General features: G+C 67.7%; 2 protein-coding genes across 2 annotated transcripts; both read left to right on the forward strand.

Annotated features, from left to right (window-relative positions):
• The first annotated feature begins 92 nt into the window (after positions 1-92).
• Positions 93-7,520, forward strand: RELA (RELA proto-oncogene, NF-kB subunit). Its single transcript, XM_068998250.1, is given in 12 exon segments — positions 93-132; positions 494-544; positions 661-809; positions 1,731-1,879; positions 2,601-2,692; positions 3,055-3,183; positions 3,770-3,874; positions 4,735-4,947; positions 6,066-6,146; positions 6,668-6,754; positions 6,955-7,388; positions 7,390-7,520. Coding segments are annotated over 12 exon segments (1,614 nt in total). The 5' UTR covers positions 93-122; the 3' UTR covers positions 7,504-7,520.
• Positions 7,521-8,346: 826 nt separating this feature from the next.
• Positions 8,347-11,917, forward strand: DRAP1 (DR1 associated protein 1). Its single transcript, XM_068998222.1, has 7 exons — positions 8,347-8,490; positions 8,791-8,863; positions 9,366-9,459; positions 10,013-10,132; positions 10,712-10,799; positions 11,156-11,238; positions 11,532-11,917. Exons 1-7 carry the CDS (start codon positions 8,449-8,451, stop codon positions 11,659-11,661), a joined length of 630 nt encoding a protein of 209 aa, XP_068854323.1. The 5' UTR covers positions 8,347-8,448; the 3' UTR covers positions 11,662-11,917.
• The last annotated feature ends 122 nt before the right edge of the window (positions 11,918-12,039 follow it).

The raw sequence follows: 12,039 nt of genomic DNA on the forward strand, positions 1-12,039 counted from the left end.
GGGGGCGGGGCCTTCCCGGCAGCGCGGTCACGTGGGGCCGCGGCGCTTCCGCGAGCGGCGGCGCGAGCCGGGCCCCCCCCCCCGCCCCCCCCGGGACCCCCGGGACCCCCGGGACCCCCGCCATGGAGGACGGTGAGTGCCGGACCCCCCCGCGGGTGCTGTGGGGCGCGGGGGACCCCCCGGTGCTGTTCCGCCCCGCGTGACGTCGGGGGCTTGCAGGGTGAGGGCCCTTTAAGGGGGGCGTGTTTAAACGGGGGGGGGGGCGGCTCCTTGGAGGGGTTGAGGGGTTTTGGGGGGGGAGACACCCCCCTCCCTTAAAGCGGCCCCCCCGTTAGTGCGACCCCTCCCCTTAAGGCGCCCCCCATTATGTGACCCCCGCTTGAAGAGACCCCCTCAATGCCACCCCCGTTATTGCGACCCCCCCCTTATTGCGACCCCCCCCACCATAAAGCGACTCCTCCCCCGTTAATGCGACCCCCGTTGTCCCCCCCAGTGACCCCCCCGGATCTTCTGCCCTTCCTCCTGCAGGACTGGGGTGCGCAGGGTGAGTGGGGACACCCCGGGAAGGGGGGGCTGGGGGGTCCCCCGCGGTTCTGGGGCCCCCCTGGGGGGATGGGGGGGTTGTGGGGGGCTGACGGGACCCCCCCGTGTCCCCCCCAGAGGCGGGGGGGGGAGCGCCGTACGTGGAGATCCTGGAGCAGCCGAAGCAGCGCGGGATGCGGTTCCGGTACAAGTGCGAGGGGCGCTCGGCCGGGAGCATCCCCGGGGAGCACAGCACCGAGACCACCAAGACCCACCCCACCATCCGCGTGAGTGCCCCAGTATAGACCAGTATGCACCAGTAACTGCCAGGGCCCCCCCAGTGCTCCCCCCAGTGCCCCCATCCCCGGGGAGCACAGCACCAAGACCACCAAGACCCACCCCACCATCCGCGTGAGTGCCCCAGTACAGACCAGTATGCACCAGTAACTGCCAGGGCCCCCCCAGTGCTCCCCCCAGTGCCCCCATCCCCGGGGAGCGCAGCACCGAGACCACCAAGACCCACCCCACCATCCGCGTGAGTGCCCCAGTACAGACCAGTATGCACCAGTAACTGCCAGGGCCCCCCCAGTGCTCCCCCCAGTGCCCCCATCCCTGGGGAGCGCAGCACCGAGACCACCCAGACCCACCCCCCACCATCCATGTGAGTGCCCCAGTATAGACCAGTATGCACCAGTAAGTGTCAGGGACCCCCCTGAGCCCCCCATCCCCGGGGAGCGCAGCACCGAGACCACCCAGACCCACCCCACTATCCGTGTGAGTACCCCAGTATAGACCAGTATGCACCAGTAAGCGTCAGGGACCCCCCAGTGCTCCCCCCAGTGCCCCCATCCCTGGGGAGCGCAGCACCGAGACCACCCAGACCCACCCCCCACCATCCATGTGAGTGCCCCAGTATAGACCAGTATGCACCAGCAAGTGTCAGGGACCCCCCTGAGCCCTTCCATTGCTCCCCCAGTGTCCCCCATGACCCTCCCCACCATCTGTGCGAGTCCCCCAGTGCATCCCAGTATACACCAGTATGCACCAGTACAGGCCGAGAACTGCCAGGGCCCCCCCTGAGCCTTCCCTGAGCCCCCCGGTGCCCCCATCCCCGGGGGGGTTCAGCACCCACCTACCCCAGACCTGCCCCACCTTCCCCACGACCCTCCCAGTGCAAACCAGTATAAACCAGTGCGTGTCCCCAACAGGTGAACAACTACCGGGGCCCGGGGCGGGTCCGGGTGTCGCTGGTGACCAAGGACCCCCCCCACCGCCCCCACCCCCACGAGCTGGTGGGCAAGGACTGCAAGGACGGCTTCTACGAGGCCGAGCTGTCCCCCGAGCGCAGCATCCACAGGTGGGACCCCCCCCCCAAAAACCGGGGGGTACCCCCAAAACGGGGGGGAACACCCCCGCAGGGCAGGTGGGAGCGCCCAAAAAAGGGGGAACCCTCCAAAAAGAGCAGGTGGTATCTCCCAAAATATTGGGGAACCTCCCTACAGGGCAGGTGGGATCACCCAAAATAAGGGGAACCCCCCTACAGGGCAGGTGGTATCTCCCAAAATATTGGGGAACCCCCCTACAGGGCAGGTGGGATCACCCAAAATAGGGGGAACCCCCTACAGGGCAGGTGGTATCTCCCAAAATATTGGGGAACCCCCCCCTAAATATGGGGAATGCCCCTACAGGGCAGGTGGTATCTCCCAAAATATTGGGGAATCCCCCCACAGGGCAGGTGGTATCTCCCAAAATACTGGGGAATCCCCCCACAGGGCAGGTGGGATCACCCAAAATATTGGGGAATTGGGGAACTCCCCCCACAGGGCAGATGGTATCACCCAAAATACTGGGGACCCCCCCCCCCCCCGACAGGGCAGGTGGTATCACCCAAAATAGGGGGGACTCCCTACAGGGCAGATGGTATCTACCAAAATAGAGGGGGGGACTCCCAAAATATGGGAACGACCCCCCCAGCACCCCTGGGAACCCCCAAAATTTGGGGTCTCTGCCCCGGAGTGTCCGAGGGGGGGATTCCAAAACCCAGGTCGAGCCCTGACCCCCTGGAATTTTGGGGTCAGTTTCCAGAATTTGGGGATTCAGTGCGTGAAGAAGCGGGAGCTGGAGGCGGCCGTGGCCGAGCGGATCCGCACCAATAACAACCCCTTCAACGGTACTGGGAGCACTGGGAGGGACTGGGACAGACTGGGAAGGGACCCAGAAGGCACTGGGAGTTACTGGGAGGGCACTGGGTGGGACTGGGAAGAGTCTGGGGGGACTGGTGGGCACTGGGTGTTACTGGGAAGCTCCTGGGGGGGGTCCCGGGGCTGCTGGGGGTGTCATTGGTGCGTACTGGGCTATACTGGTTTATACTGGGCAGCACCAACAGAGCAGCATGGGGGTGAGCATGGCTTGGGGGGGTCACTGGGGGCTCTGGGGGGGTTCCTGGGGGTGTCACTGGTTCATTATGGTTTATATGGGGTTGTACCGGTCTATACTGGTCCGCACTGGTTTATACTGGTCCGCACTGGGCAGTGCCGGCGGAGCAGCACGGGGGCGAGTACGACCTGGCCGCGGTCAGGCTCTGCTTCCAGGTGTGGGTGAGGGGCCCGGGGGGGCTGCGGCCCCTCCCCCCCGTCCTGTCCCAGCCCGTCTACGACAACCGTGAGTGGGGACCCCCTGGGACCCCCCGGGACCCCCTTGGGACCCCCCCTGGGACCCCCCCCCGGGTCTCCCCTGGCACCCTCCTGTGACCCCCCTGCCACCCCTGTGGGACCCCCGGTGTCCCCAAGGACCCCGCTGACCCCAATGACCCCTGTGTGTCCCCTGTGACCCCAATGACCCCTGTGGCCCCCTGTCCCTCCTGTGCCCCCTGTGACCCCCACTGGCCCCTGCTGACCCCTGCTGACCCCCGCTGACCCCACTGCCCCCGCTGACCCCCGCTGACCCCCACTGCCCCCACTGCCCCCGCTGACCCGCACTGCCCCCACTGCCCCCGCTGACCCCCGCTGACCCCACTGCCCCTGCTGACCCCGCTGACCCCCACTGCCCCCGCTGCCCCCACTGCCCCCGCTGACCCTGCTGACCCTGCTGCCCCCACTGCCCCCGCTGTCCCCAGGTGCCCCCGCTGACCCCACTGCCCCTGCTGACCCCCACTGACCCCCACTGCCCCCGCTGACCCCCACTGCCCCCACTGACCCCGCTGACCCCCACTGACCCCGCTGACCCCCACTGACCCCGCTGTCCCCAGGTGCCCCCAGCACGGCGGAGCTGCGGATCTGCCGCGTCAACCGCAACTCCGGGAGCTGCCGGGGCGGGGACGAGATCTTCCTGCTGTGTGACAAGGTCCAGAAAGGTGCGGGGACACCCCTGGACCCCGGGGACACCCCAAAACCTGAGTGGGACACCCCCAAAGCCTGGCGACCCCCCCCAAATCCTTGGATCCCCCAACCCCCACATCCCCGCCCCAGTCCCCGTATTCCCCTGGACATCGGGACCCCCCAGTCCCCCGTGTCCCTCCAAATCCTTGGATACCCCAAACCCCTGGATCCCCCCGGACTTTTGTCTTCCCCCATTCCCCACATCCCTGAATCCGGCATATCCCAAACCCCCCGTCCCCCATTCCCCACAACCCAATTCCCCCATTCCCTGTATCCCCATTCCCTATAGCTCAGTTACCCCCTATCCCCAACACCCCCTTATTCCTCATCTCCCATATCCCAATCCCCCATATTCCCATCCCCCATCTCCCATATCCCAATCCCCATATCTCCATATTCCCAATCCCCATCTCCCAATCCCCATATCCCAATCCTTATATCCCCCATATCCCCATATCCCCATGTTCCCATCCCCCATCTCCCATATCCCAGTCCCTGTATCCCCGTATCCCCATATTCCCATCTCTCATATTCCCATCCCCCATATCCCCATCCCCAATTCCCCATATTCCCATCCCCCATCTCCCATATCCCAATCCCTATCTCCCAATCCCCCATATCCCCATCTCCCATATCCCCAATCCCCATATGCCCATATCCCCATATCCCAATTCCCATCTCCCAATCCCTCATATCCCCATCCCCATCTCCCAATCCCCATACCCCAATCCCCAATCCCCATATCCCAATCCCCCAATCCCCCATATCCCCATCCCCGTATCCCCATCCCCGCTGTCCCCATTCCCACGCCGCGCCCCGCTCCGTGTCCCCGCAGAGGACATCGAGGTCCGGTTCTCGGCCGAGGGCTGGGAGGCCAAGGGCTCGTTCGCGCAGGCCGACGTTCACCGCCAGGTCGCCATCGTGTTCCGGACGCCGCCGTTCCGGGACCCCGCGCTCCGGGCCCCGGTCACCGTCCGCATGGAGCTGCAGCGGCCCTCGGACCGGCAGCGCAGCGCGCCCGTGGACTTCCGATACCTGCCCCACCAGGGTGGGCGTGGGGCGGGGGCACCGCGCCCTCGGGGGGTTCTCAGGGTCCTCAGTGTGGGTCTGGGGGCTCCGGGGCTCTTTGGGGCATTCCCGGGTCCTTTGGGGCATTCCTGCGTCCTTCTGGGGCATTCCCGCATCTTTTTGGGGCATTCTCGCGTCCTTTTGGGGCATTCCCGCGTCCTTCTGGGGCATTCCCGGGTCCTTTTGGGGCATTCCCGCGTCCTTCTGGGGCATTCCCGTGTCCTTTTGGGGCATTCCCGCGTCCTTCTGGGGCATTCCTGCATCTTTTTGGGGCATTCCCGCGTCCTTCTGGGGCATTCCCGGGTCCTTTTGGGGCATTCCCGCGTCCTTCTGGGGCATTCCCGCGTCCTTTTGGGGCATTCCCCTGTCCTTCTGGGGCATTCCCGCGTCCTTCTGCGGCATTCCCGGGTCCTTCTGGGGCATTCCCGGGTCCTTCTGGGGCATTCCTGCATCTTTTTGGGGCATTCCCGGGTCCTTCTGGGGCATTCCCAAGTCCCTGGAGCTGCAGTTCCATTGAATTCCTCTTCCTGCCCCACCAGGGTGGGTGTGGGGCGGGGGCACCTCGTCCTCAGGGGGTTCTCAGGGTCCTTAGTGTGGGTCTGGGGGCTCTGGGGCTCTTTGGGGCATTCCCGGGTCCTTTGGGGCATTCCCACGTCCTTTTGGGGCATTCCCGGGTCCCTGGAGCTGCAGTTCCCATTGAATTCCTGTTCCTGCCCCACCAGGGTGGGCTTGGGGCTGCGGGGGCTGCGGGCACTCGTAGGGTCTTTGTTGTGGGGCTGGGGGCGATCCGGGGTCCCTTTGGGGCGCTCCGGGGTCCCTCTTTGGTCACTTTTGTCACCCCGGAGCACTCTGGGGTCTCCTGGGGTCACTGGTGTGACTGGGGAGGTGGCAGGGAGGTCGCTGGGGGTAACTGGGCGTTACTGGGAGGTCGCTGGGCTGACTGGGAGGTGACTCTGAGTGACTGGGGGGGGTCTCTGTGCGTCACCGGCAGGGAACTGGGGGTAACTGGTTGTGACTGGGAGGTCACTGGGGGGGGTCTCAAGGAGGTGAGGGGGTGACTGGGAGCTAACTGGGAGCTCACTGGTGTTACTGGTGCAGGGGACCTGCAGTGCATCGAGGAGAAGCGCAAGCGGACGCGAGAGACCTTCCGCTCCTTCGTGCAGCGCAGCCCCCTGCCCGGTGGGGGCTCGGGGGGGAACTGGGGGGAATTGGGGGATTATTGGGGTCCCTGGGGGGGCTGGAGGGGAAATCGGGGGTCCCTGGGGGGGGTTGGGGTCCCTGGGGGGGTTTAGAGGGGGGATTTGGGTGACCCTGGGAGGGTTTGGGGTCCTTGGGGGGGTTTAGAGGGGGGATTTGGGGGACTCCGGGAGGGTTTGGGGTCCCTGGGGGGGTTTAGAGGGGGGATTTGGGGGACTCCGGGAGGGTTTGGGGTCCTTGGGGGGGCTGGAGGGGAAATTGGGGGTCCCTGGGGGGGTTTGGGGTCCCTGGGGGGGTTTAGAGGGGGGATTTGGGGGACTCCGGGAGGGTTTGGAGCCCCAGAGAGGATCTAGGGGAGGAATTGGGGGTCCCTGGGGGGATACTGGGGGGGATTTTGGGGTCCCTGAGGGGTATTTGGGGTCCTTGGGGGAGTCCAGAAGGGATTTGGGGTCCCTGGGGGGGGGGGGGGGTCTCTGACAGTGGGACCCCCATTCCCCCCCCAGCTCCGGCATCCAGCGAGTCGCGGCCCCCCCGGCGCATCGCGGTGCCCTCGCGGCCCCCCCCGGCCCCCCAGAAGCCCCCCAGTGTGGGTGAGTGGGGGCAACTGGGGGCAACTGGGGGGAACTGGGGGGGGGGGGGGGCAAAGGGGGAATTTGGGGGGGGAAATGGGGAGGAACCAAGGGGGGGTTTGGGGGGAAAATGGGGAGGGGGTAAATGGGGTGGGCGGCAACTTTGGGGGGAGCTGGGGGGGGGTCGAGCCCCTCCCTCACCCCTTCCCTTCCCCCCCCAGCTCCCTCCTTCTCTTTTGGGGGGCCGGGGGGGCTCTTGGGGGGCCCGGCCCCCCCCGAACCGGAGCCTTTGGCCGAGGCGCTGCTGCAGCTGCAATTTGAGGAGGGGTCCTCCCAAATCGGGGGCGGGGGTGGCGCGGGGGGGGTCGGCACGGCCCCCCCGCTGGATTTTGGGGCGCTCTTGGTTGACCCCCCGTTCCCCCCGCTGGACACCATCAACGCCGCCGAGGTCCAGCGCCTGCTGGACCCCCCCGAGCCCCCCCCGAGCTTCGGGGAGCCCCCCCCGGATTTCGGGGGGGCTTGTTCGGAGCTGGGGGGGGCCCCCCCGGATTTCGGGGCCCCCCCCATGCTGATGTCGTACCCCGAGGCCATCGCCCGCCTGGTGCAGAGCCAGCCCCCGGGGGGGCCCCCCGACATCGCGCTGGGCACCGAGCTGGGGGGGGGGCCCCGAGCTGGGGGGGCTGGGGGGGCTGGGGGGGCCCGAGGACTCGCTGCCCTCCCTGGGGGACCTGGACTTCAGCGCCTTCCTCAGCCAGTTCCCCTCGTCCTGACTGGGACGGACTGGGAGGCACTGGGGGGCTGCCGGGGGGGGGACTGGGGGCTACTGGGAGGCACTGGGAGGCTTTTAGAGGGAGCTGGGGGGCTACCGGGAGGGTTCTGGGGGCTACTGGAGGGCACTGGGAGGATTTTAGGGTTTACTGGGAGGGTTGTAGGGTGTACTGGGACTTGGTGGGAGTCACTGGGGATTGTTTACGGTTATTGGGAGGTTCTTGCGGGTTACTGGGAGGCTTTTAGGGGTTACTGGGAGTCACTGGGAGGCTCTGAGGGGTTGCTGGAAGGCTACTGGGTGGCACTGGGAGGTTTGTAGGGGGTACTGGGACACGACTGGGAGCGACTGGGAATTTTCTGCGGTTACTGGGAGCTTTCTGCGGGTTACTGGGAGTCACTGGGAATTGTCTGCGGTTACTGGGAGCTACTGGGAGAGCACCAAGTGCCTACTGGGGGTCGCTGGAAGCCAGTGGGGGGTTACTGGGAGCTACTGGGAGCCTTTTGGGGGTCCCCCCTTCGCCCCGCCCCCATGGGGGGCAGCAGCCAATGGGAGCGTGGCCGCCCCTCCCCCCAGCATTACCCCCCCCACACCAAAAGTGCCTTGGGGGGGAGGGGGCAGCCCCGCCCCTCCCCCCTCCCCCCCCCCCGGGGTCACCCCAATAAACGGTCCAAGGCCCGCCTGAGTTTGATTGACAGCCGGGGGGCGTGGCTAGCGCCGAGGGGGCGTGGTTTAACCCGGGGGCTTGTCCGGGATGGGGCGGGGCCTTCACCGGAAGGGGCGCGGCCTCGTCCCGGAAGGGGCGGGGCGCGCCGGGGAGGCCGCGGCGGAGCCGAGCGGGGCCGGGGCCGGGCCGGGAGCGGCCGGAGCGGGGCCGGGAGCGGCGGGGCCGGGGCCGAGCGGGGCCGGGCGGGACCCTCCGGGGTCCCCCGGGGCCAGCGAGGCGGCGATGCCGAGCAAGAAGAAGAAATACAACGCGCGCTTCCCGCCGGTACCGCCTGAGGGGGGACAAGGGGCGCGGGCGGGGTCGCCATGGCAACGGGGAGGGAGGGAGGGAGGGGGAGACTGGGGTTACCATGGCAACGAGGAGGGCGGGGGGGGGGTGGGTGTCCATGAAGGTCCCCATGGCGACGAGCAGGGTGGGGTCACGTCACCATGGCAACGAGGGTGGGGCCGTGAGGGTCACCATGGCAACGGGGAGGGCGGGGCTTGGGGGTGGGGTCACACCTGGGGGGCGTGGGCGGGGCTCAGGTGAGGGCGGGGCTCAGGTGAGGGCGGGGCTCTGCGGCAGGCGCGGATCAAGAAGATCATGCAGACGGACGAGGAGATCGGCAAGGTGGCGGCCGCCGTGCCCGTCATCATCTGTATCCTCTGGCACACCTGGGCCCCGCCCTGCGACCCCGCCCCGCTCACCTGGGCACCCCTGGGACCCCGCCCCGCTCACCTGGGCCCCACCCCGCTCACCTGGGCACCCCTGCGACCCCACCCCGCTCACCTGGGCCCCCCAGGTGCCCCCCTACCTCGGGCACCTGAGTCCCCACATCCTGTGCACCTGGGGGGTGTCCAGGGGGACATCACCTGTGTCCCTGGGGTGTCCCGGGGTGTCACCTGTGTCCTTGGGGGTGTCCCGGGGTGTGCCCTGTATCCCTGGGGTGTCCCTGGGGGTGTCCCCTGTGCCCCTGGGGTGTCCCTGGGGTGTCCCGGGGTGTCCCCTGTGTCCCCAGGGTGTCCGTAGGGTGTCACCTGTGTCTCCAGCATGATCAGGGGGCATCACCTGTGTCCCCGAGGTGTCCCCAGAGTGTCCCTGGGGTGTCCCTGGGGTGTCCTGGGGTGTCCCCTGTGTCCCCGGGCTCCTTAGCGTGGCAGCGCGGGCGCTGGAGCTGTTCCTGGAGTCGCTGCTGCGCAAGGCCTGTCACGTGACCCAGTCCCGCAACGCCAAGACCATGACGACGTCTCACCTGTGAGTGCCCTGCATGTCCCCCATCCTCACCTGTCCCCACCTGTCCTCACCTGTGAGTGCCCCACGTGTGCCCCTGTCCCCTCCTGTTCTTACCTGTGAGTGCCCCACGTGTCCCCCTGTCCCCTCCTGTTCTCACCTGTGACTGCCCCACGTGTCCCCCCATCCTCACCTGTCCCCTCCTGTCCTCACCTGTGAGTGCCCCACATGTCCCCCATCCTCACCTGTCCCCACCTGTCCTCACCTGTGAGTGCCCCACGTGTCCCCCTGTCCCCTCCTGTTCTCACCTGTGACTGCCCCACGTGTCCCCCCATCCTCACCTGTCCCCTCCTGTCCTCACCTGTGAGTGCCCCACATGTCCCCCATCCTCACCTGTCCCCTCCTGTCCTCACCTGTGAGTTCCCTCCCTGTCCCCCCGTCCCCACGTGTCCCCACCCACCCGCCCTGCCCGGGGCAGATCTGGGGGGTGGGGAAGGGTCCCTGGCACACCTGGGGCAGTTTTTGGGGGGTGGGCGTGGCCGGGCGGGGTGGGCGCGCTCTGAGGCCCCGCCCGCAGGAAGCAGTGCATCGAGCTGGAGCAGCAGTTCGACTTCCTCAAGGACCTGGTGGCCACCGTGCCCGACATGCAGGGGGACGGCGACGACCCCCACGGCGACGGCGAGCGGGGCCCCCGCAGGTGAGGCACCCCTGGGATACCTGGGGACACCTGGGGGAAACCCTGGGGACACCTTGGGGACACCTTGGGGACACCTGGGGACACCTGGGGGAAACCCTGGGGACACCTTGGGGACACCCTGGGGACACCTTGGGGACACCCTGGGGACACCTGGGGACTCCTGGGGACACCTTGGGGACACCCTGGGATACCCAGGGGACACCTTGGGGACACACTGCGACATCTGGGGGACACCTGTGGACTCCTGGGGACACCCTGGGACACCTGGGGGACACCTGTGGACTCCTGAGAGACCCCTGAGACACCTGAGAGAGGCCCTGGGACACCTGAGGGATGCCTTGGGATGCTTTTGGGACACTCTGGACACCTGAGGGACACTCCTGGACACCTGGGGGAATTCTGGGACACCTGGGGGACCCCGCAGATACCTCAGGGACACCCCTGGGACATTTCCCATACCTGGGGGGTCTCTGACGGGAGGGTCAGGAGGGATTTTGGGGTGCAGGGGGGTCTCTGAGGGGGGATTTGGGGCGGTTTGGGCGTCGAGGGGTCTCTGATGAGGGGGGGGGTCTCTTTCAGGGGGCGCCGCCCGGGCAGTGGCCGCAAGAATGGGGGTCCTGGGGCCAAGGGGACCCCGAAACAGTCGGGGACAGACTCGGAGCAGGAGGTGGGGGGGATTTGGGGGGGTCCTGGGGGGTTTTGGGGGGGTCCCGGGACCAAGGGAACCCCGAAACAATCAGGGATTAACTTGGGATGGGAGGAGGGGGGGGTCCTGGGGGGTCTTGGGGATTTTGGGGGATACCTGGACCCCTGAGTCCCCTCTGGGGGGGTTTGGGGGGCCCCACCTGAGGGGGAGGAGGGGCTGTACCTGGCTGTGGGGTCACCTCTGTGGGGGTGAACTGGGGAGTCCAGGAGGGGTTGGGGTTTGGGGACCCCCCCGTGTCCCCTCCGGGGGGATTTTGGGGATCCCCTGGGGATGGGGAGGGGTCCGGGGTCCCCTCACTGTCCCCCCCGCCCCCCCAGGAGGACTCTGAGGACAGCGACAGCGACGGGGACGAGGAGACGCCGCAGCCCCCCCCGGCCCCGCCCCCACTCACCTTCGCCAGGTGCGGCCGGGGGGGGGGGGGGGGGGACAGGAAACACCTGGGGCCGTTTTGGGGGGGTCCTGACACCACTGGGGGTCGTTTTTGGGGCTGTTCGGGGGGGTTTTCTCCACCTGAGTCCCTGGCAGGGTTTGGGAAGGGGCTTTTGGGTGTTCCTCCCCCCGGCTCTCTTGTGGGGGGGTTGGGGGGGGTCGGGCGTGCCCCCCCCATGTCCTTGGGAGGGCTTTGGGGAGGTTTTGGGGAGGTTTTGGGGTTTCTTTGGGGTTCCCCCCCCTCACTGACCCCTTCTCCCGCAGCCCTGGGGTCCCCTTTGCCCCCCTGGGCCCCCCCACCCTCCCAGGGGGGCTCCCGGGGGGGCTCCCCCCAGCCCCCGGCCCCCCCCGCGCCCGGGAGGAAGAGGAGGAGGATGAAGATTACGATTCCTAGCGACCCCCCCCCATTTTTGCCCAATTCTCCAGGATCTCCCCCCAGGCTGGGGGCCGGGCGCCACCTCCCAGTAGGGCCTTACTGGGAGCTGGGCCTGGCACCAGTTTGGGGGGCTGGGGGGGTACTGGGAGCACTGGGAACCCCCCTCCCTGCCCCACTGGTGTCATGAGTTGTGTCGTTTCTTGAGGGGGGGGGGGGCTCAGCCCGGGCTCCTGGGACCCCCCCGGACACAGCTGGGACCCCTTTTTGGGGGTGGGGGGGCACGGGGTGGGGGGCGGGCATTGATTTTGGGGCTCTTTGGGGGCGTTTGCTGAGTCGGGGGTTTTGTATCGGCTCAATAAAGTTCCTGTTTCCGTACGGCCGGGGACCCCAAAGTCC

This window comes from Aphelocoma coerulescens, chromosome 31 (assembly GCF_041296385.1).
Source record: "Aphelocoma coerulescens isolate FSJ_1873_10779 chromosome 31, UR_Acoe_1.0, whole genome shotgun sequence".
NCBI classification, from domain to species: domain Eukaryota; kingdom Metazoa; phylum Chordata; class Aves; order Passeriformes; family Corvidae; genus Aphelocoma; species Aphelocoma coerulescens.

Excerpts from the sequence above, each read along its gene's own strand:
- DRAP1 (XM_068998222.1), top strand. The coding sequence starts at position 8,449 with ATGCCGAGCAAGAAGAAGAAATACAACGCGCGCTTCCCGCCG. Across the intron at positions 8,864-9,365 it reads CGCCGTGCCCGTCATCATCT|CGCGGGCGCTGGAGCTGTTC; the intron begins GTATCCTCTGGC and ends TTAGCGTGGCAG. Across the intron at positions 11,239-11,531 it reads CCCCCACTCACCTTCGCCAG|CCCTGGGGTCCCCTTTGCCC; the intron begins GTGCGGCCGGGG and ends CTTCTCCCGCAG.